This window comes from Dromiciops gliroides, chromosome 3, assembly GCF_019393635.1.
Source record: "Dromiciops gliroides isolate mDroGli1 chromosome 3, mDroGli1.pri, whole genome shotgun sequence".
Lineage (NCBI taxonomy): Eukaryota > Metazoa > Chordata > Mammalia > Microbiotheria > Microbiotheriidae > Dromiciops > Dromiciops gliroides.
The window spans coordinates 651,837,319-651,861,225 of NC_057863.1; the positions used below are offsets into that span (position 1 = coordinate 651,837,319).

The following is a 23,907-nucleotide window of genomic DNA, read 5'->3' on the forward strand; positions in this document are numbered from 1 at the left end:
CATACAATATGCTTACATCATATGCTGATTGAATTGAAATAAAGTGAAGGAGGAGAGAATTATCACTGGACAAAGATGAGCCAGTTCTTTTTTTTTTTTTTTTTTTTGGTGAGGCAATTTGGGTTAAGTGACTTGCCTAGGGTCGCACAGCCAGTAAGTTTTAAGTGTCTGAGGCCGGATTTGAAGTCAGGTCCTCCTGACTCCAGGGTCAGTGCTGATGAGCCAGTTCTAAGCAAGGAGGCTAGTAGGGACAGGGTCACAGTATCGGTAAAAGAGAGGATGAAACCAGGGGTGTTAGATGGTTGGCATTAGCTGAAGTGGGTTCAGGAATTAGGATCGGGCTGATGAGGTAGAATGGGGATAGATTGAGGAAGGCCTGGAATACTGGGGTCTGGAATTTGTCTTGTATTGATAGGCAGTGGGGAGCCACAGAAGATGTTTTTTAAGTGATGGGCTGCCATCCTCAGACCTGGGCATCAGGAAAAACATCTGCCTAGCAGTACAAAGCTTGCTTAGCAGGGGAGAGGCCAGTTAGAAGGTTATTGCCCTAGTTCTGGTGAGAGGTGATAAGGGCCTGCAGCTGTGCCAATGGGAATAGAGAGGAGAGGAGATGGAAGTATAGACAGTGCTTTGCTACTGAGGCCCTGTAGGAGGCAGGAGGAAGACTCAGAGATGACACATGTGTTCCTGTAGTCCAGTGCTTTCTGGTTTCCAAAGGACATTCTCTTTTTGTATCTCATCTAATCCTCGAAGCAACCTCATGAGGGCAGCAGAACATGGGCTGTTTTGCAAACTGCAGTTCAGGAAGGGCAAATTACTCACCCAAGGTCATACTTCAAGTAAGGAACTGAACTAGTATTCCTTTCTGGGTCCCTTGATGACTTGCTCAGGCCTCCACCCAAGAGGACACACAAAGATCCTGACTTATCAGTAGGAAGGGGTTGGGAGGATGAAGAAATGACCCTTCTCTCCCTCTGCCCAGCTCAGTCCTTACTTATTTCTTCCTGGCACACATCCTTGGCTTCATCTCTGTCATGCTCTGCCTCTCTGCTCAGCTTTCTATCCAATGCTCCCCTAATTATCCCTACCTGGACTCTTGTTTCAGTTTAAGGTAGCTAATAATAATAATAGCTAACACTTAATCATGTTAAATAAATAATAATAGTTAATAACAATAGCAAATGCTTTCTAATAAAATAATGTTTTGAATAAAATTTAATAATACATTAAAGAATATTTAATAATAATATCTAAAATTTAACAATAATAAAATAAATAATACCATTTAATAATAATAAAACAATGACACCCAATAAATAAATAAGTTACTAACATTCAATAATAACATGAATAATAACATTTAAAATAATATAACATTTGGGAATAAATAAAATAATAATATTTAAGAACAGGAGATAACTTTTAATCATGATGAATAAAATAATCTCATTTAATAATAAATAAAATAAGTAATAACCTTTCATGATAACAGCTAACATGTATATGGTGCCCACTATGTGTGCTTTACAATTAGGTTCTCATCTGATCCTCTTAACAACCCAATTATTTATGTCCATTTTATTGATGAGGAAACTGAGGCAAACAGAATTTAAGTGATTTGCTCAGGGTCACACAGCTGCTAAGTATCTGAGGCCAAATTTTTGAACTCAGGTCTTCCTGGTTTCAGACCTGGCACTCTACCCTCTGTGTCACCTAGCTGGAGAAAAAAAATGCAACCAAAGAATTAGGCCATCTGAGTTTGAATCTCAGCTCTGCCTCTGACTAACAGACAGAGTGACCTTGGGCAAGTCACCTTCCCTTATTGGGTCTCAGTTTCTCTACCCGTAAAATAGGGAAGTTGAATTAAATCATTTTAGAGGTTTTCTAACCCTGATAGTCTTCTGTGGGCTTATAATCCAGAGGGAGATGGAGAAAATCAAAGCTAGAGATATGCTGAGACTGAGGGATATATTAAAGAGATGTTGGTCACTGTGTCCCACTGCCTCCTTTGGGCTCTCTCTGGGGCTCTCTATCATGGCTTTTGCATGATTTGTGTCTTTGCCTGGATCCATAGTTTTCTTCTGTCCTCTTCTTTTCTTCAGTATCTCTTTCTTTGTCCTCCTCTTTTTCCTCTCTCCTTCCTACGCTTTTTGCCCGTTGCCAGGTGTGGGTTTCTGACTTTGTTTGACTCTGTATCTTCTTTGTTGGTTTCTCTTCCTCCTAAACTGTCAATGGGAACAAGCCTTCAGCGACTGGGCTCCATGCCCAGCCACAGCCAGTGACACCAGAAGGATTAAAACTGGGATCCAGTTCTTCCTTTCATCATTCATTGCCCCAGGAAAATTCGAAGGAGTCAAAAGAAGTGGGTGGTGGGGCTGTGTGTGTGTGTGAAAGAGATAGAGACAAACAGAGACAGAAACCCAGAGACATAGACAGATGGAGACAGAGGTACACGTAGAGAGAGACAAAGAGAGATGCAAACACACGGGTAGTCCAGCTAGAGGGAGGCTCTAGGCAGGGAAAGGGGAAAGCTTGGGTTTGGAATGTTGAACTGCATTTGGGCCCCTCACCCTCCCCCTTTTAGCCCTGAATTACAATTAAGTGTCATTATCCAGGTGGAGCGTGGTAGGATTGGGGGGACCCGCCCCCATGCCACCACCGCCCTCACCAACTCCCACTGCCACCCAACCCGGAAATCCGCTGACCTCAGGCAGTGAGAGTTAAAAGCTAAGGCTGAGTGGGCTGGGGAGAGAGCAGAGAATGAAATGATTCAGGGACAGAAAGAGAGATAAGCAGACATACTGAGGTTTGGAGGGCAGGCAACGGGTGACTGTTGAGATCATAGGTCTGAGCAGGGCTTGTGGATGGGAGACCAGAGGGACAGCTCCTAGAAAGTTATACAGAGAGAAGGGAAGAGATATAGGTGGCCAAAGGAACAGTTAGGTACAGGAGAAATAAGTGGACAGAGATGGACAGAGACAGGTGAAGAGAGGGACAGGCAGGGAGATGACAATGAAAAATAGAGGGACAGATTAACAGAATGAGGGGCTGTGCATAGCAGAGAGAGATACAGGAATAAAAAGACAAGAACAGGAGGACAGAGAAAGCCAGACTGAGGGACAGGGGGAAATAGGTACAAGTGAACCATCCTGTAAGTCGAGCTTCCCAGGGGAGGAGAGGGGAAGCTCTGATACAGGGGCTGAAAGGAAAGTTGGAGGTCTAGGACATAGAGAGATAAGCTTCTCTCTGAATTGGTTCATTTTCCCTCTCCTCAGGCCTTGGTGCTGGATTCCAATGGAGCTCAGCATCCTTCTGCTCCTGGGTCTGCTAGGTAAGCCTCTCCATTCTCCACCCCCCCTCAGTGCTGGAGTGGGGTCTCTGAGGGCTGATGAGTGTATCACCTGTCCTTAAAACCCATCCATCATCTGATCCAGGTGCAAGAACTGTCTCCCAGATACCATTCTCCAGGAGCTGGACATGCCTGGAGTCAGTCACTGTCTTTGTGTCTGGAGTCTTCCATTTCTCAAACTCTCCCTGTTGTCTTAGGCTGTGTTCCTGACTGCCTAGGCTTCTTGCGCTGCCCATCGCTGTCTCCCTTTCTGACATTCTTTATGTCTGCTGGTCCATCTTTATTTCTTTGTCTTTGTCCCTATTTATCTGCATCAGTCTTCCTTTCCCCCCATCGCTGTCTTTCTATTTGTCTGCATTGTAATGTCTCCATCCCTCTCATTGTCTGCCTCTGGCAGTTTGCTCTGTCTTTATCTTTCTCTGGCTTTTTGATTCTTTGTCTCGATTTCTCTCCTTGTTTTCACCTGTTCCCATCTTCTTTTCTTTCTCCAAAAGGATTGAGCCAGACCATTGACATCGCTGATAGGGTTGTCATTTACAATGGCACCACCTGCATCCCTAACTCCCAGCCATGGCAAGTGGGATTGTTTGAAGGCAACCAACTTCAGTGTGGGGGTGTCCTAATTTCCCCCCACTGGGTCCTCACAGCAGCCCACTGCAACCACAAGTAAGCCCTAGCCCCACCTTCCCTAGAGTCTGAGGGAGCCCAACAAACTAAGGTCCAAGACTTTCCCCCCAGTTCTGACATCTTATGTTCTAAGATCCCTCCTAGCCTTGACGTCCTATGTCCTAAGGTCTCTTCTAGCTCCCACGTTCCCTGTTCTAAGATCTCTCCATCTCTTTTCTTAGGGCTGATATTCTGTCTTACCTGCCTCCTCTCCTCCTTTTGCTTGGGTAGGACATGAAAAGAGCCCTGGCTAAAAGTCAGGAATCCTGCAGGACCCAGACTGTGCTAAGGATATAGGAGGAGGAGGAGAGGATTGGATAGTTGGGAAAGATGTCTTATGAGAGAGGATCAAATGGGTGTTGTGATGAGAGTCACAAGACCTGGATTTTGCACTTAACTCACCAGGTGACTTTGGGCAAGTCTCTTTCCCTTTTTAGGTCTCAGTTTCCCACTCTGTGAAATGTGTCTCTACTGACTTTGAGAGCTCATGTTTCTGTCATACCTATAGGAAATACTGGGTGCACCTTGGGGACCACAGCCTTCAGAATGTGGATGGGACAGAGCAGATCCGGCGGACTGGGCGCTCAGTGACCCACCCTGGCTTCCGTGCCCAGCCAGGCAGCCATAACCATGACCTGCGTCTATTGTACTTACCCTTCCCTGCCCGCATCACACACTCTGTTCGACCCCTGGCCCTGCCTACTGCCTGTGTCATACCTGGGACGCTGTGTAATGTGTCCGGCTGGGGCATCACCCAGTCACTCAGAAGTGAGAAGGGCAGGAGGGTGGTGGATAGGAAGAGATGGGGAGTGTGGGCTGGGAGTTCTTGGTGTGGGGGCAGAAGAGGATTGCAAAGTCTGGCCTCGAGACATCTGAGTTCTGTAGAGTCAGAAATCTGCCGATGAGAATATCTCTGGGCTCAGAGAGTCTCTGGGAGCCAGAGGGGGCAGTCATTAAAGGCTCTATCATCACAGTATCTGGAGTCAGGAGATTGGGGGGGCCTCAAGGGAAGTGAGAGGGCTGCAGAAGTTTGATGTGAAGAGTCAAGTGATCATGGCCTGTGGATTTCCTCCAATGTCAAAAGAGGGAGTTGGAGAAGGCCTCTGTATGATCTTATGATTTAGGATCTAGATTCAGGGAATGAGTGACTGAGGTTGAAGGGGCTGGGGCACGGAGGTGGCAGTTGGTCAAGGAGCATTTATTAATAACGTGTGTGTGTGTGTGTGTGTGTGTGTGTGTGTGTGTGTGTGTGTTTGGGAGGCAATTGGGGTTAAGTGACTTGCCCAGGGTCACACAGCTAGTAGGTGTCAAATGTCTGAGGTCGGATTTGAACTCATGGCATCCTGATTCCAGGGTCAGTGCTCTAGCCACTGCACCACCTAGCTTATCCATTAGGCACTCTGCTAAGAGCCAAGGGTACAAAGAAAGACAAAAACAGACCCAGCCTTCAGGGAACTCACAGATTAATGGAGCAGAAAACACAAATAAATAGGTACAAACAATAGATGGATAGCAATCTGAGAAAGACTCAGGCATCTGGGGAGATTGGGGAAGGCCCCCCGGCAGATGTAGGGGATGAACTCAGTCTTGAAGGAGGTCAGGAAAATTAAGAGGTTATTATTAATTATTATTATATTATAAACCAATGAGAGGGCAGAACATCCAGGTTTGGGGAGACAGCCAGAAGGTTAGTATCACTGGATGGTTGGAAGAATGGAAAGGGAAATCAGGGCATGGTTGTAAAGTGCTTTCAAGGCCAGATAGAAGATTTTATATTGATCCTCCAGGAAACTGGGAGCCTCTGGTGCCTACTCTGGGGAGGGGGATGTAAGGGGAGGAGTTGACCTGATCAGATCCACATTTTTTTTGGGGGGGGCAATGAGGATTAAGTGACTTGCCCAGGATCACACAGCTAGTTAGTTTCAAGTGTTTGAGACTGGATTTGAACTCAGGTCCTCCTGAATCCAGGGTCCAGAGCTTTATGCACTGCTCCACCTAGCTGCCCCCCTCAGACCCACATTTTAGAGAAGCCCCCTTGGCCGCTGAGTGGAGGAGAGACAAGAGGCAGGGAGACCAGTTAGAAGCGTAGTATAAGTCCAGGTGAGAGCTAATGATGGCCAGGGTCAGACAGGCTGTGTTAGATGGGTGGCTGGGAGGGTAGGAGGCGAAGATGGCAGCAAGTTTCAGAGTCTGAGTGACCAGGAAGATGCCTTTTGAGGAATGGGGCTATTTGGAAGACGGCAGGGTTTGAGGGAAAAGATAATGAGTTCTGTTTTGGATGTGTGAAATGTGAGATGTCTATGGGACCTCCAGCTCAAGATGTCCCAAACACAGAGGTACTAGAGGTCCTGTCTTTGATGTCGGATCAGTGTCCTGGGGAGAGGTTGGGGAGATGAATAGATCTGGAGATAGAACCTATGGTCGCTGCTGAGATCACCCAGTGAGATTGTAGAGTAGGAAGAGAGCCTAGGACCTACCCTTGGAGGACACCCACCATTTATGGGTATGATCCCATTCAAGTAGCAGTAAGGGATACTGAGAAGGAGCAGTCCGAGAGGTAGGAGGGGAGCCAAGAGAGGATAGTGTCCTAAAAACCTAGAGAAGGGACAGTATCTAGGGAGCAAGTGACCAAGAGTGTCAAAGGTCAAGAAGGATCAGGATGAAGGGCAGCTAAGTGGTGCAGTGGAGAGAGCACTGGTCCTGGACTGAGGAGGATCTGAGTTAAAATCTTGCTTCTGACACTTACTAGCTGTGTGACCCTGGGCAAGTCACTTAACCCTAATTGTCTCAAAAGAAAAAAGAAAAGATGCATAAAGATGGAGAAAAAGTTTTAGCGATGAGTAATAATGAGAATAGCTAGCACTTACATAGCACTTTCAGGTCTGCAAAATGCTTAGATATGTTGCTGTTCAGTCATTTCAGTTGTGTCCAACTCTTTGTGATCCTATTTGGGGTTTTCTTAGTAGAGATACTAGGGTAGTTTGTCATTTTCTTTTCCAGCTTCTTTATATATGAGGAAACTGAGGCAAACAGTATTAAGTGACTTGTCCAGGATCACACAACTAGTAAATGTTGGAGGCCAAATTAGAATTTAGGTCTTCCTGACTCCAGGCCCAGTGCTCTATCCACTGTGCCACCTAGCTGCCCTATATACATTATATATTCATAAATGATCAATTCACTTATGTATGTCTATATAGCTCTAATCTCATTGGTAACTTTGAAAAAGGCAGTTTGAGTTGAATGATGCAGTTGTAAATGGTATTGGTAGTCAGGAGCTGAAGGGTGTCGACGATCAGAGGTTGGGGATCAGGCAATCTATACTTGAGGCCTCTGGAATGGAAGGGGCAGAAATGAAGGGGATGGGGAGCTTGGGACCAGAAGATCATGATAGGATCATGGTCTGGGGACTTAGGGATCTTGGCTTTGAGGAATTAAAGGCTGGAGGTAAAAGGCCGAGGGGGGTGGGGGGAGGGTGGAAGGTGGGGATGACGGTGTCAGTATCACCTAGAATATGTACCCCTACCCCTTTCTTCCTCACCTAGGGCCAGACAAACTCCAGTGTCTACCCTTGAGGATCACACCAGATAATGAGTGCCAGGCTGTGTTCCCTGGGAAGATTACAGAGAACATGCTGTGTGCAGGAGGTGATGATGGGAAAGATGCTTGCCAGGTGAGTGACTGGACCAACAGAGACCAAGATGATTGAGACAGAGGTAGTGAGATAAAAAAGGGGGGAGAGACAGAAACAGTAACAAAGATCAAGAGAAAAAAGAGACAAAGACAAAGATGAGAGCGAAGGATCTTGAGTTCAAATCCTGCCCGCGACCCATTATCTCTAGAAGTTTGGCCATCATTTATCTTTCTTGTCCATGGTTTCCTGCTCTGTAAAATGAGGCTATTGGATCAGACTTCTATTGATTCCTCCCATCTCAAGATCCATGAGCTTATGAAGCCTATAAGAAACAGAAAAAGAGTGACAGAGGCAGAGAGAATCAAAGACAGAAAAAATGGAAATAGGTAGGTAGGGAGATAGAGAGATCAAAAATGAGAAGAGACAGAGACACAGAGATATACAGAGAAAAACAGACAGAGAGAAACAGACAGAGGGGGAATCAAAGACAGAGAGAAACAAAGACAGAAAAGTGGGAAGAGATGTGTAGAGAGAAACAGATAAAAAATGAGACAGGCAAGATATAGGCACAGAGATATACAGAGAGAGACAGAGATACACAGAGCAAAACAGAGACAGAGAAACAGAAATAAAAACACAGAGAGAGAGAGAGAGAGAGAGAGATGGAGGAGAAGCTAAGGGAGACAACGGCTTAGAGGGGAAGGGGAGGTTTGCATTTGGGTCTGAGGTTGGGACTTGTGTCTCTGTCTTTCTTGTTACAGGGGGATTCGGGAGGACCACTGGTGTGTGACAATGTCTTGCAGGGCCTGGTGTCATGGGGCGCTGTGGGTCCCTGTGGCCAACCAGGCATCCCTGGAGTTTACACCAAGATATGCAAGTATACAGACTGGTTAGGGGAGACAATGAGGAAGAAATGAGCTGGTCTTTTCCTAGCCTTCACCTCACCTTCTACTCCCCCTCAACACCCTTCTCTTAAATAAACCCATTTGTGACAAGAGGAGGGGCTGTGTCTGTCTTTCTTGAGAGAAAGAGGGAGGGAGCAGCTAGGTGGCATAGTGGATTCAGGAGGACCTGAGTTCAAATCTGCTTCAGACACTTGACACTTACTAGCTGTGTGACCTTGGGCAAGTCACTTAACTCTCATTGGCCAGGGGAGAGGGGGGGGGGATAATCCTGTAGTCCACACAGTTCTGGATTCCCAAGCACTAGGGCACAGAATCCAGAAAGCAGATGAGCAATTTCCCCAACGGCACATAGCAGAGAAACAAGAATGGGAATTTCAGGGTTCTTTCTGCATCGGCCCCAGCTTATCTCACCAAGCTTTGTAACACCTGTAAATTCTGGATGGGGAAAGGGAGAGTATAGATGGGAAAAAAAAGAATGGAGAGAGAAGAGAAGGAGAAAGGAGGGTAGGAGAGAAGAATAAGGAAGGAGTGATAGCAAGGAGAAAAGAGACCTGAGAGGGAGAATAGGAAAGGGGACAGGAGAGGTGCAGACAGGAGAGAGGAAGGGAGGGGAAAGATGAAGAGAGGAAAGAGGAGAGAGTGGAGAGGAGGAAAGGGAGAGTGGAGAGAAGAAAGGCTCCATTACTAGGCATTTATTAAGCACCTACTACATGCCAGACACCATTCTGAGGCAGTGGAGACACATCATGAAAGCAAGAGAAGAAAAATAGAATGAGAGAGGAAGAGTGGGAGAAAGGAGAGGGGAGAGAGAACAGGCTGGAAAGGAAGAAAGAAAAAGAAAGAAAGGGAGAAAAAAGAAAAGAAATGGAAAGCAGGAAGAAGGAAACAAGAAAGATGGAAGGAGATGAAAAGGGAGGAAAGGATAGAGGGGATGCAGAAAGAAGAAAAGCAGCAGAGTAGAAAGGAGGAGGAGACCTGAGCCCAGTACTTGGTTAGGGAGGGGACCCCCAAAGGATTAAGGTTGTCTTTTTCCCATCCTTCGGAGTTCCACAGGCAGGAGTCTGGCTCACAGAGGTCCCTCGTGCCCCACCTACACACACACACACACACACACACACACACACACACACACACACACACACACACACACACACACCACCACCACCCCTTCACAAGCCCAGTCAAGTCAAAGATTCGAGGCCTCTGGGGAGGTGCCAATTTGAACTCCTAATCCTCACCTCCCACTAACTTTCTGGGTGGGTGCGCTCACGGAGGGGCCTGAACGGAAGTCACAGAAAGAGAAGAGAGAGTGATTGACACGTAGCTAAAGGGACAGAGAAGACAAAAAAAAAGGTGCTGAAGGTAGATGGAGCAGTTCTGCTTCTGCCTCGTTAAATTATATGTATTTTATATGGATAGTTTAACATGATGTAATAATATCACTTATATTGTCTTCTATTTTTATATATGTGATTCGTATAAAAGAGACAACACTTAACATCAGTGTCTTATCTAAGGACCTTTATGCTTCTTTGTGTATTGGAATGTTTTAATTTGTTGATTATTATTGTTTCCTATGAAAGAATATTTGGCTTCTAAAAAAAAATAAATTAAAAGGGACACAAGTGAGGAGACGGAGTCGGAGACGAAAGTGCAGCACAGAGACCAAGACAAGGGCAGAGATTGAGATGGAAGGAGGGAAGGTAGGAATAGAAAGAAGAGACGGAGTCAAAAGTTCCGAGAATGAAACCGAGACGAAGAGCAGAGACTTCGAGAAATGAGCAGAAAGACAAAGAGAGCTAAAAGACAAAGAGAAGAGCTAAAAGAAAAAGAAAGAAAGCTACAAAGAGGAAAGGAGATAGAGACAGAGAGAGGAAGAGGGAGAGACAGAGACACTCACAGAGACAGAGAGAGGAGATAGACTGAGGCAGAGTCTCCGAGAGACACACGACTGAGAGGGAACGTGATGATACAAGACAGGCTAGAGAGCTGGGGGGAGACGCGATGGTTTGCCCGGGGAATTAAGACCGGGCTGTCCCGGCGGCCCGGGCTGCGGAGGCCAAGGGAGGCGCGGGAGTGGACCGGCGGGGCAGGGGGAAGGCGGGCCCCAGAACACTCCGCCCCCCTGGGGCTCCCTCCCGCAGATAAGGCCGGCCCGGGCGGGCTCAATCATCTCGGGGCCCGCCCGCCGGCCCGGCCCGGCCCGGCCTCCAGTTCGCCGGCAAAGTGCACTCGCTCCCGTCCTTATCCCAGCCCCAGCCCCAGCCCCAGCCTGAGCCTGAGCCAGAGCCCCAGCCGCTCCAGCCGCAGCCGCCGCCGCCTTGGGAGACAGCCCGGAGCCCGCACCCCCCGCCCCAGCCCCCTCCCCAGGTTGCCCGCAGGCCCACTCCCACCCCGAGGTGAGCTCAGCCGAAGGGGGTGGGGGGATGGCCCCATTCTGCGCCTCCCATTCTGGCTCCTAGACCCTCGCGTCCGAGCGCCTAGCCTTGAGCTCCCCGGTCTCTCTGTCTCTGAGCTCTTGATCTCTGGGGCCTCTGCGGGTCTTTCCCTTTCTTTCTCTCAATCTCATCCCTCCTGGGCTGCTCTCCATGGGTCTAGCAGCCTCGCCTTTTTTTGTTTTCTGACTGTCCCCTCGGACTTGCACTGTCTCTGCTGCCACTCTCTGCGTGGGGCTCCCGATCGCAGTGTTTCTCCCTCTTCAGACGTCCAGGGTCCAGCTGCCCCCAACCTCCCTGACCTCTTGACCCCGGAGCTCCTGGCCCTGCCCGCCCCCGAAAGGGCAAATTGGGACACCGTCCCGCCCTCTCCAGGAGGGACTGCCCGCACTGAGACCCCGCCCACCCTGGGGCTGGGAGACCGGGAGAGCAAAAGAGAGAACCTGCCTAGACTCGAGGATATGGGGCAAGACCAAGGGTCCTGGGAGGGAGAGGGGCCGGGGCCGGGCAGGGTTGGAGAGGTCCAGAGAGAAGTTAGAATAGAGCAGATAAGGGCTTGTGTAAGTGAGTAAGTGCGTGCGTGTGTGTGTGTTGAGGGGGGGGGGCGGGGGTGGTGTTGGTGTCGGAGGAAGGCGCGAGGGAAGGGAAAGACGGAGCCAGAAGAGGGATACAAAAGGATAAACGGGAGCCCGTGGCATTTATTAACTGCCTACTATGGGGAGTTGGGCAAAATTAACCCGTGCCACTCTCCAGAATTAAAAAAAAATCATTGGGATACTACCTGCCCTCAAGGAATTTACGTTCCTAAACTGAGACGTGACTTAGTCCCTAGTAGACACAAAGTAATCTTCGATGGGGGAAGGGATCGGGAAGAGACGCTGGGATGGGATGGGGAAGGGGCATGGAATGAGATCGTGAAGGGACTCGGGGATGGGATCGGGAAGAGGTGCGGGAATGGGATCGAGAAGTTAAAGAAAAAAAAAAGGTTTGATTTATTCTGCTTGGCCTCAGGCCAGAGGTCCTCAGAGGTGTTGGCAGATGTTGGCTCAATGAATGGAGCAGCTTCCTAAGAATTCGAACTGTCCGGGGAATGGAACCCCCAGACTGCTTCAATGTGTAGGGAGTCTCTCCTGTGGCCCGAGATCTCCTGGAGATCACTTGCCAAATATATTGTAGAGGAAATGAATGCTGGTGTCCAAGTTGGACTAGATGGCATTTGGAGGTGCCTTGCCACTGAGATTCTGGTATGTGGGAGGTGGGAAAGGAAAGTAAGAGGCCTAATAATGATAAGTGCTACAGGGGTACACATTAGAGTGCAGGGCCTGGAGTCATCTCCCTGAGTTCAAATCTGTCCTCAGACATTTAACTGTGTGACCCTGGGCAAGTCACTTCCCCCGTTTGCCTCAGTTTCCTCATCTGTAAAATGGACTGGGGAAGGAAATGTGGAATTGCTCCACTATCTCTGCCAAGAAAACCCCAAAATGGGATCCTGAAGATCAGAGTGAGACATGACAGAACAACAACAAAGCATGTATATAGCATTTTAAAGTCTCCAAAGTACTTTATATGTGTTTTCTCATTTGAGATATAGGGAGAAAGGTTAAGAATAGAGGTGGTGTTGAGGGAGGCAGGGGAGCAAATAGGGGGAGAAGATAGAGGAGAGAAGGTGATAGAAGGGAACAGGGGGGGCATGAGGCATTTAGAGGGACATAGAATAGGAGGTGATAAGGAGAGAATTATGGAGATCAAGTGGGGAAGGTGGTGTAAAAAAAGCAATGTAAGAACCATTGGAGTGTTAAGAAGAACTGGCCAGGTGAACCGCAGAATCTTTTCCCAAGGCATTGTTTGATTTCTGAGCTCTCCGATCACTCACAATCTTGGGAGAGGAATTACTGCCACTAATCCCCTCTTCTGATTTTTTCCCAATCCATTGAAGAAGAGAGAGGGTTGAGAGGGGAAAATGTAGCATCCCTAGATATGAAAAAGAATCAGTAACAAAATACGCTCTTTAGTTGAATGGCTGGTTACTAAAGACAAGTATAATTTCGAAACAACCTAACCCAGCGAGAGCTGTCAGAAGTGTCTGTCATTTCACTTCAGGCTGTTAGTCAATGGAAAGGGTACCTTGCTGAAGTCAAGTATCTAGGCCTGCTTTTGAAGGGTAATTTATGAAGCAGAGTTCCATAGGTTTCTAGGGTAAATGAATGCCACAAAGACAGATCTTTGAAGGTCTACTTCTTGACTGGAATTAAGGGAGAATGACAGAGGGTGGGGATTGACAGAGGTGCTAGAAAGAAAGAGAGAAGGAGGGAAAGAAAGGGAGAGAGATGGAGAGAGAAGAAAAAGAAGGAGAAAAAGGAGAGACGGATACATGGTGAGACAGGGAGGAAGAGAGGATTGAGTGGGTTGTAGAGGGAGAAGGTACAAAAGTAGATGGAAGAATGAGGGAAGAGAGGATAGAGAAGGATAAAGGAAAACAGTGGAAAAGAAGGGAGGAGAGAAAGTTATTTGCTTGATATAGGAAATTAGCAGGAGATAGAAAACTGATGAAGATGTGCTTGAAACAGAGGGACAGGGTGGGGAATAGGGCATTGAGAGAAAGAGGGAGATAGAGCAGAGATGATCAGTTTGCTAAAACATACACGCAACTATTATGTTGTAGAAAAATCAGAGGGAAGAAACATGGTGGAGAGCATCTGAGTGAAAATAGGTGGAGTCCACATTTTCTATATATTATCCTTGGAGGATAGTAGAGACAACCTAGGGAGAAAGAGAGAATAGAATGAGGATTTAGGAAATAGATCACAAGCATGGCATCGTGTAGGGATGGGAGACATAAGAAATGCCAGACAATTACCTCTGTGTCTACTAGAACTCCCTCTGACAAAAGCAGAACTAAGAAATTCCTTAGTAATAATCTTTTTTTTTTTTTTTTGGTGTGGGGCAATGAGGGTTAAGTGACTTGCCCAAGGTCACACAGCTAGTAAGTGTCAAGTGTCCAAGGTCGGATCTGAACTCAGGTCCTCCTGAATCCAGGGCTGGTGCTTTATCCACTGTGCCACCTAGCTGCCCCCCTAGTAATAATCTAACCTTTCTAAAGATGAATTAGAGAAGCCACAAGGGGGGAACTCTTCTTGTAGATCTGATTTTTGCCTCCAGGGGAATGCTAATTGTTGGGGTGGAAAAGATAGAAACCTTGAGGAGGAGTGATCACTCAATCTTAGTGTGTGATAGAAAAAGGGAAGAAATACAGACCCAATGTTGGGCCCTAGATTCAGGGAAAATAGATTTCAAAAAGGTAAGAGAAAGGACACATAGGATTTAGTTCATTTAAATTCTATGAAGAAAGATATCCCTGAAGGAATGGGAGATTTACAAGTGTGAAATCATGAAAGTGAAAAGGGGAAGTTATCTAAAGCAAAGAATGAGTTTGCATAGGAAGCTTATCTAAATTAGTTTTGTTTTTGTTTTTGTTTTTTTGTTTTTTGGTGAGGCAATTGGGGTTAAGTGACTTGCCTAGGGTCACACAGCTAGTAAGTGTTAAGTGTCTGAGGCCGGATTTGAACTCAGGTCCTCCTGACTTCAGGGCTGGCACTCTATCTATCCATTGCACCACCTTGCTGTCCCCTAAATTAGTTTTTAAAAAGACATTTTTGGGGGCAGCTAGATGGTGCAGTGGATAAAGCCCTGGCTTTGGATTCAGGAGGACCTGAGTTTGAATCCAGCCTCAGACACTTGACACTTAATGAGCTGTGTGACCCTGAGCAAGTCACTTAACCCTCATTGCCCTGAAAAAAAGAAAGAAAGAAAAAGACATCTTTGGAAGACAAAGCAAGAAGTCAGGTATAGTTCTGTGTGAATAGAATCAGGAGTTCTAAAACTTGGATGAAGATGAGGCTGCTAGGTAATGCTAAAGACAAAAAAAAATAATAGATTAAAACTATTTTTAAAAGCTATATTAGGGAAGATAGAAGAGTAAGATTGCTGCTTAGATTTTTTTTTTTTGGTGGGGCAATGAGGGTTAAGTGACTTGCCCAGGGTCACACAGCTAGAGTGTCATGTCTGAGGCTGAATTTGAACTCAGGTCCTCCTGAATCCAGGGCCAGTGCTTTATCTACTGCACCACCTAGCTGCCCTGCTGCTTAGATTTAATAAAATGATAGAAGGCAGGTTTACTTAATATTTACTTGGCTTTTGTTTTTTTCTTCTAGATACAATGAACTTTGGGCCAGAAAGGGTAGAAAAATGGCATAAGGGAGTTAATACTAAATATGAGTAGGAAAATGGGAGAAAATTTCTGGATGGCCCTAGATGAGTTAACACTATTAGGAATAGATAAACCACATTGTTGAAAACTGAAAGAGCTGGGAGAAGGGATTGCCAAGACATTGTCACTGACTTGAAAGAAGTGGAGCATGGAAAAAGTAACTGATATTTACAAAAAGAAAAAAACTGTGAAATCTAAAAATTGTTGGCCAGTGATCTTGATTTTCAGATATCATTAAAAGGATAGTAATGAATATTTAGAGGAGAAAGCAGTGGTCAGTCTATCATGGCTTCCTCAAGAACAGATTACACCAGACTCAATTCATTTCCTTTTTTTGACAGGATTTCTAAGCTCATCAAAGAGTGGGATGCCAAAGCTTTTAATAATGTATTTCATACTCTTCTTGCAAAGGACATGGGTAGCTAGGTAACAGAGTAGATAGAACACTGGCCCTGAAGTTGAAAAGACCTGAATTAAAATCTGACCTCAGACACTTAGTAGTGCTGTGACCCTAGGCAAGTCATTTAACCCTAATTGCCTTAAAGATATAGGGTCATTTCCAGTCATCCATATATATATATATATATATATATAATCACTGAACCCAGATGACTTTGGAGGAAAGAATGAGGTTGATGATCTTGCACAGCCCTTGCTTGCTTAAATCCGATTGACCGCAAACCATGACATCAACTCAAGGTCATGGTCCTCTTTAAGAATGAAGTTCAGGGGCAGCTAGGTGGCACAGTGGATAAAACACTGGCCCTGGATTCAAGAGGACCTGAGTTCAAATCTGACCTTAAACACTTGACACATACTAGCTGTGTGACCCTAGGCAAGTCACTTAACCCTCATTGTCCTTAATTTTTTTTTTTTAAATGAAGGACAGGGGCAGCTAGGTGGTGCAGTGTATAGAGCACCGGCCCTGGAGTCAGGAGGACCTGAGTTTAAATGCGGCCTCAGACACTTAACACTTACTAGCTGTATGACCCTGGGCAAGCCACTCAATCCCAATTGCCTCACAAAAAACAAAAACAAAAAGACAGAAAAGAAGAGAACGAAGGACAAACAACAGCAAAGGACATGGAGGTGTAGGCAGGATGATCATACAGTTTAATAGATTCAGAACTAGATGGCTGGCCAGATTCATAGTTGTTTTGTTCAGTCATGGTTAACTCATTCTGAACCTTTTTAGGAGTTTTTTGACAGAGATACTGGTATGGTATGCCATTTCCTTCTCCAGCTCATTTTATAGAGAATCAAATTGAGGCAAACAGGGTTAAAGGTGACTTGCCTGGGGTCACACAGCTAGTGAGTATCTGAGGCTGGATTTGAACTCAGGTCTTTCTGACTCCCGGACCAATGCTCTATCCAATGAAGCAGCTAAAGTAGTTGCCTATAACTCAACATCAATAAGGGAAGAAGTCTCCAGTGGAGAATGCAGAGGTCTGCACTGAATCTTGTTCTATTTAGTATGTTGATCAATAACATGGACAGACAAAGATGGTCCAGACATGAGCTTTGCAGACAACCCCACTATAGGAAGAACAGCAAGGTTTGGCATGTCAGAAACTTGGACTAAGAAATTCTTGGCCTGCAGATGTTGAATGAAGTCTAATCAGATGAAACGTACTAGGGAAAAATGTCGAATTGTACTTAAGCTCACGAATCGACTTCACCAGTAAAAGATGGAGGAAGCATAATTAGGTACAGTTGGTTTGAAAAAGATTTGGGATTTTTAGAACAGCTTGAAGGCAGGGGCTCTTTTCCCCTTTTTTCTCTATATCTCCTGGGTTTAGCCCAGTGCCTATTCCATAAGAAGTGTTCAATAAATATTTGTTGACTAATTTTGATAGGCTGTAATGTTAATATTTTTCCATGTGCTGTATGGTCCCTAAAAAAAGCAAACATGATCTTAAGCTACTATAAGAATATCAAAAGCTAGGATTAGGGGGCAGCTAGGTGGCGCAGTGGATAGAGCACCAGCCTGGAGTCAGGAGGACCTGAATTCAAATCCGGCCTCAGACACTTAACAATTACTAGCTGTGTGACCCCGAGTAAGTCACTTAACCCCCAATTGCCTCACACACACACAAATGCTAGGACTAGTGAGGTGATCATCACTCTGTCTTAGGCTCTGGTCAGATGTTTGGAATGTTGTGTCAAAGCAAAAATCCAAGCTGAAGCATTTCTGAAGAAAGAGGAACAGAATGCAGAAAAAACTCAAGATCCCAAAGTACAAGGATCAGTTGAAGGAACTGAGATGTTTAGCTCTCAGTAGAGAAGATTTAAGGGGGTTAAGGATTTAAAGATTTAAGATTCCTTAAGAATTTAAAATTCTTTAATCTTGAGAAATTGAAGATTTAAGATTCTTTCATTCTTCTGAAATTGAAGATTTAACAGCACGATAGCTGTCTTCAAATATCTGAAGGGTTATCACCAGAGGGAAGGTTTGGATATAATCAACTTATCTCCAAAAGACAGAGACAGGACCAACTGGAACAACTTGTAGAGGGGCAGTAAAGATTTCTCGTAAAGAAGAGTCCCGGGCAGCTAGATGGCACAGTGGATAAAGCACCAGTCCTCGATTCAGGAGTACCTGAGTTCAAATCCGGCCTCAGACACTTAACACTTACTAGCTGTGTGACCCTTGGGCAAGTCATTTAACCCCAATTGCCTCACCAGAAGAAGAAGAAGAAGAAGAAGAAGAAGAAGAAGAAGAAGAAGAAGAAGAAGAAGAAGAAGAGTCCCCTCACCATTGGAGTCAGCCAATATGGGAATGGGCTCCTCTGGAGAAGTAGTGTGTCCCCCTGTTACTAGAAGTCTAGAGACCTAGGTTGGGTTACCAACTGGTCTGGTGCATTTGAAAGGGAATTCTCTCCACTTATGGAATGGATTAGAATGCCAATATCTCAATGTCTCAGTGTCTGAGGTCCCTTTCAACTCTGAAATCCTGTTTATTCAATGAAAGGGTAGAGTCAGTGATCTCTTCCACATCGAACTCCACTCCTCTAGCTTTCCCCCAGATCAAAGGGAATTGTTATCCTCTCCAAGGCTTCAGTAGGTGTTCATGATGACTGAATCTCCCTGGGGGAGGTGGAGGAATGGGTTGTGATTTGGGGGCTAACTCCCTGGCATACGTCTTAATGGGGCAGGTATTTCAGAGAGAGTATGAGATGGGAAAGGTTGTGTGGGAGGGGACAGGAGCCTTTCTTTCCTCAATGCCTCCACAGCATCCTTGCCTCTGTATTTCTCCAGACAGGATTTGGGGTCTGACCCTCTCCTCTGACACCTCAGATCATGCCTCTCCTGACCCTAATGGTACTTGCTCTGGTAACAGGTGAGAAATGAAGTGAGCAGAGTGGTGATGGGATATATATAACTTCGTCCCTACTTTCTCCCCAATCCTTATACATCCCTGCATCTCTTCTTATTTTCATTCCCATCCCCCAACAAATCCTTGTATCCATTCGCACCCCTTTCCCAGGACCATGCTCAACTCCCTCTCCTCTACTTCCTTCTCACTTTACTCCCCAATTCCTCCCTCCTTCCCTATTCCCCTTCCTGTCTTTCCCCCATATGGCTGACCCCAATCTTCTTCCTAGGTCATGGCCAAGCAGAGACAAGAATTATAAAGGGGTATGAGTGTCCAGCTCACTCCCAGCCTTGGCAGGTCGCACTGTTTCAGAAGTCTCGTTTACACTGTGGGGCCACCCTCATCGACCGACAATGGATACTCACAGCAGCTCACTGCCAGAAGCCGTGGGTGCGGGGGGGTGGGAGGGGAAGGCTGGGGCCCAGGGATGGGGATAAAACTTGGTTCATGGATGGTGATAAGGATGGGTTGGAAGAAAGCGTGAATTCAGAGACAGCAATGGGGAAGGAGCTAGAAATAAGGCTGGGAATGGGGATTGGGAATGATTCAACTCACATACCATACACATATGTACATATATATGTATGTATGTCTCTTGTTCTCACATGGTCCCATATTTCTTCCTTGACTGTTTCCTTATCTTTACTCTTTCCATTCCTGTATTCCACCTCTGATTTCCGTCCCTCTCATGGTCCACTGTCTCTCCTTTTTTCCCCTTCTCAAATCTTTCCCTGTCACAACTGCCAGTCTCTCTGCCCCCCATCTCCAGCCTTGTGCCTCTTCATGTACATCTGTCATCCCACCATCTGTTCCTTTCCCTCTTTTGTCTCCTTTGACTTTCTTCCCCATCTTCCTATCTCTCATCTTATCTCTACCACTTTCTTCCTAGTATCTAACCTCCATTTCTAACCCTGACTCCTTCATTTCCATCCCGACCCCTCCTCTCTCCCTCATCTCTAATCTGTTCCTTCTCTCCTATGCATTTCTTGCCTTTATCCCCTCTCTCTAGCTCAGCACCACCTATAACTCCATAGCTCATATTTGTTCCTCGCCAGAATCACAGAATTTCAGAGTTGGAAGGAACCTCAGAAGCCCATCCCTGAAAAAGAGTCCCTGCTCCAACCTACTCAAGAAGTGGTCATCCAGTCTCTCTCTGCCTGACAGCCTCCAATGAGGGAGATCTCATTATGTCCCAAGGCCACCCATCCTGCTTTGGGATCGCCCTAGTGTTAGCAAGTCTTTCCTGACCTTGAGCCTAAATTTGGCTCTTTGTGACTTTTAGCTGTTGGTCCTGGTTTGGCCAAATAAAAATCATTCTGGACTGCCTGAATTGCAGTCTTCAAATATGTGTGGATGGACATTGTGCCTCCCTCTTTTCCTTTCTTCATTGTCTCCTCTTCCTTGTTTCCTTCAACTGATCTTTATATGGCATGGACTCAGGAGCTTTTCACCAGAAACTAGAAGTTTCTCTCCTCTAAACATTCTCTAACTTATCAGTGTCCTCAAAATGTGAACCAAACATGATGAAGTCCGACTATGGCAGAGAACAGGACTGTCACCCTCCTATTCCTTAAAGCTCTGTTTCTCTTAAAATAGTGCCAAAAATCACATTAGCTTTTTTGGCTGCCCCATCCTCGTGCTGGCTTATACTGAACTTGTGGTCCACTAAGACCCTCAGGTCATTTTCAGACAAATTGCTCCCCATCTGTGCCTCTCCCATCTTGTACTTGTGAGGTAGATTTTGTGAATTTAGGTAAAAGACTTCCCACTCTTCTACATTAAATTTCACCTGGTTAGATTTGGCCCAAGATTCTAGGCTGTCAAGATATTTTTTGGATCCTGACACTGCCACCCAACATATTGGTCATCCTTCCCAACTTTGGGTCATCTGCAAAGTTGATAATCTTGACAAATCTCCAACTCATTGATCCAAATGAGAAGTGGCAGGGGGTCAATCACAAATTGCTTGAGTCCTCTTTTCAAAGTGATATGGAACCATTAAGGATTACTTTTTAGGTCCAGCCAATTGTGCTATTGTCTAATCTCCATATCTCTCCTTTTCCCCCTACAGGAATAATATGAAAGACTTTGCCAACACTTTGCCAAACTCTAGATAAACCCCATCTATGGCATTCACTTGATTTCCTCGTTTAGTAATTTGTTCAGAAAGATTAGAATGACATGATCTGATTTGAGATAAAACCATGTTGGCTTTTTGAGATCATGACTTATTTTTTCTATGTGCTTACTAACTATCCCTTTAAGAAGCCATTTGGGATATTTTCCAGTAATTATGGGTCTATTGTTTTTAGACTCTGCCCATTTCCTTTGGGACAATATCTTTTTCCAGTCTTACTTGTCTTTCCCTTTAAAAAAAAATCTATCCTTGCCCCATTTCTTTGTCTCTCTCCTCACCTGTGACATTCTTTCCTTTCTCTCATTCTTCTATCACTTCTCCCTCTTTTTTGCTTTCCTTTCTCCTCAGTTTCTTTCTCCCACCTGTAAACATTTTTTCCCATTTTGTTCCACTTCTCCCACCCCCATCTCCCCTGATTTTGTCCCTCCCACTTGAAGCTCATCTTCTCATTTTTCCTTTCTCCTCTCCGCCTGTAGCCAGTACTGGGTGTACCTGGGGGCGCATAACCTTCAGCGGCCAGATGGCTGTGAACAGAGAAGGATGGCGACCATCTCCATCCCCCACCCGGGCTTCAATGGCAGCCTCCCCAACAAGGACCATCGGAATGACATCATGTTGGTGAAGCTGAAAATCCCTGTGATGCTGACTCGGGCGGTGAAGCCGTTAACCCTACCTGAGCACTGTGTCACTCCTGGCTCCCGATGCCTCATCTCCGGCTGGGGCACCACCACGAGCCCCCAGTGTAGGGCTCCCTCTGAGGGGTGGGACCCTCAGATGCAGGGGGGCACCCTGCAATGGCAAAAGGGTGGACAGAAAATACCTGGGGAGATAGCTCGTCATACAGAGAGACATCCTGAGATCCATGGGGAGACGGGGGAGATATTAGCAGACAGAAATGAGGGAGATCCATGCAGAGACAAGAAGCTACTGGGGGATACAAAAGTATACATGGGGAAGCAGAGAGAGACAGAAGGACAAGCAACATGGACAGACAAGGGATGACATGGGAAGGCATAGAAAGAAACATAGTGAGACATGAGGGATAAGAGATACAAGGAGACAAGGGGTGAGATATGGGAACATCCATGGGAACCCTGGGGACTCAGTGAGGGTGGCACTGGGGGGAGGGAGGATGGTAGAGTAAAAAGGTGGTAAAAAGAGGAGGATGGAAGATGGGTAAATCTTGAGATGGAGATGCCATTGTGGAAAGGGAGGGAGGATACTCTTCCTCAGACCCGGCCATCCTCCAGACAGAGAGATTCCCTTTGGGAAACACAGGTATTCTCTGAGGGTTCAGAGCAGTGTGGGGAGGGCCCCAGTGAGAGAAGATTGCTTGCCTCATGCCCAACCTCTCTGCTTTCACAGTGACTCTCCCTCATACCCTTCGATGTGCCAACATAAGCACCATCGATCACAGGGAGTGTGAAGCGGCCTATCCTGGGAACATCACAGACACCATGGTGTGTGCCAGCGTCAAGGAAGAGGGCAAGGACTCCTGCCAGGTCTGCTGGAAACATAAGTCCAGTCCCTAACTACATTCTTTCCTCACCCCATTCCACTCCTCATTCCTATGCCCATTCCCACGCCCATCCCACCCCCTTCATTCCCCTCCCTATCTCCATCCCCATAGCCATCCCACCTTCATTCCCCTCCCTATCTCCATCCCCATAGCCATCCCACCTTCATTCCCACCCCTATCTCCATCGCCATGCCCATCCTTAGATTAGTTCTGCTGAGGTTAGCTTTCTCTATCTTTTTCCTACAGGGTGATTCAGGGGGACCCTTGGTGTGTAATGGAACACTTCAAGGCATCATTTCCTGGGGCCAAGACCCCTGTGCTGTCACCCGGAAGCCGGGTGTCTATACTAAGGTCTGCAAATATGTGGATTGGATCCGGAAAACCATTAAGGACAATTAACCCTGACCAAAGAATATTTCCGTTCCTCCCCCATTCCTCCCCCTCTTGTCTACTTTATTCTCAATAAATTGCCCTGGAAAGTCTTTGGTCTTTTGTTTGTTTGTTTGTTTGTTTGTTTGTTTTAGCAAATCCATGGCTCCCCCACCTGCACAAGAAGGCAACCAGGACTCAGTGAGCTGAAGAGTTAGCTGGGCTTAGTGGATAAAGCTCCACCTGAGTCAGGAAGACCTGGGTTCAAATTCTGCTCTGGACTTTTATCAACTGCAGATCCTTGAGCACCTGACACATCTAAGTCTCTATTTTCCCTTGGTAAAAATGAGGGCGTCAGACTTAATGTCCTCCGAAGTCTTTTCAGTCCTAACTCTGGGAGTCTAAGATTCTATGAATTCTGTTTCTCTACTAGGGAAAGGTAACTTGGACCCCTGTCTTTAACCATGAGGAGGGAGTCTTCCGGGCCCAGGCGCCGCCTCCCATCTCTCAAGTCTTCTCTGGAGGAAGTCACCCACTGCATTGAAGAACAAGCGGGGCCACAGCATGGGCCAGAGGAAACTGGGCTGCACTTAAAGGCAGCAAAGAGGCTTCTTGTCCAGCCATGGTTAGCATCAGTGTCGCCTGGAGCAATTCACTCTTCTCTCTGGACCTCATCTGCTTCCTCTTTAAAATAAGGGGCCTTATATATAACCTGTATCAGACTGGTTACTGTCTTGTGGGGGGGGGGGAAAGGGAGGGAGGGAGGAAAATTTGGAACTCTAAATCTTGGCATATAGTCTTCTCCCTCTTCTTCTTCTTCTTCTTTTTTTTTGTGGGGCAATGAGGGTTAAGTGACTTGCCCAGGGTCACACAGGTAGAAGTGTCAAGTGTCTGAGGCCGGATTTGAACTCAGGTCCTCCTGAAACCAGGGCTGGTGCTTTATCCACTGCAGCGCCACCTAGCTGCCCCTGGAACTCTAAATCTTATAAAAATGAATGTTAAAAACTACCTTTACATGTAAGTGAAAAAAATAAATGTTTGTTTCAAAATAAAATAAAATAAGGGGCCTTTAGAACAAGAGAGGGACAGAAAGAGAAGTGCTCTTAGAATCCAGAAAGTTAGAGTTTCAGAACATGGGATATTAGAGCTGGGAGGGCCCTGAGAACAGGGGATGTCAGGGCTTGGAGGGCCCTTAGAACAGGGGATGTCAGGACTGGGAGGGCCCTTAGAACAGGGAATGTCAGAGCTCG

General features: G+C 46.2%; 2 protein-coding genes across 3 annotated transcripts; both read left to right on the plus strand.

Moving 5' to 3' along the window:
* The first annotated feature begins 2,649 nt into the window (after positions 1–2,649).
* Positions 2,650–8,566, plus strand: LOC122748288 (kallikrein-12-like). Its single transcript, XM_043993952.1, is given in 5 exon segments — positions 2,650–2,713; positions 3,844–4,015; positions 4,524–4,772; positions 7,517–7,688; positions 8,411–8,566. Coding segments are annotated over 5 exon segments (813 nt in total).
* Positions 8,567–10,759: 2,193 nt separating this feature from the next.
* LOC122749474 (kallikrein-11-like) lies at positions 10,760–22,770 on the plus strand. Of its 2 annotated transcripts, none has more exons than XM_043995856.1 (6): positions 10,760–10,953; positions 18,515–18,596; positions 18,862–19,022; positions 21,246–21,511; positions 22,135–22,271; positions 22,535–22,770. In XM_043995856.1, the coding sequence occupies exons 3-6, from the start codon at positions 18,898–18,900 to the stop codon at positions 22,685–22,687; spliced, it is 681 nt and encodes a 226-aa protein (XP_043851791.1). In that variant the 5' UTR covers positions 10,760–10,953; positions 18,515–18,596; positions 18,862–18,897; the 3' UTR covers positions 22,688–22,770. The 2 variants fall into 2 exon arrangements, with proteins under 2 accessions (XP_043851791.1, XP_043851790.1); XM_043995855.1 differs by having other exon boundaries at positions 18,862–19,018.
* Positions 22,771–23,907: the final 1,137 nt, after the last annotated feature.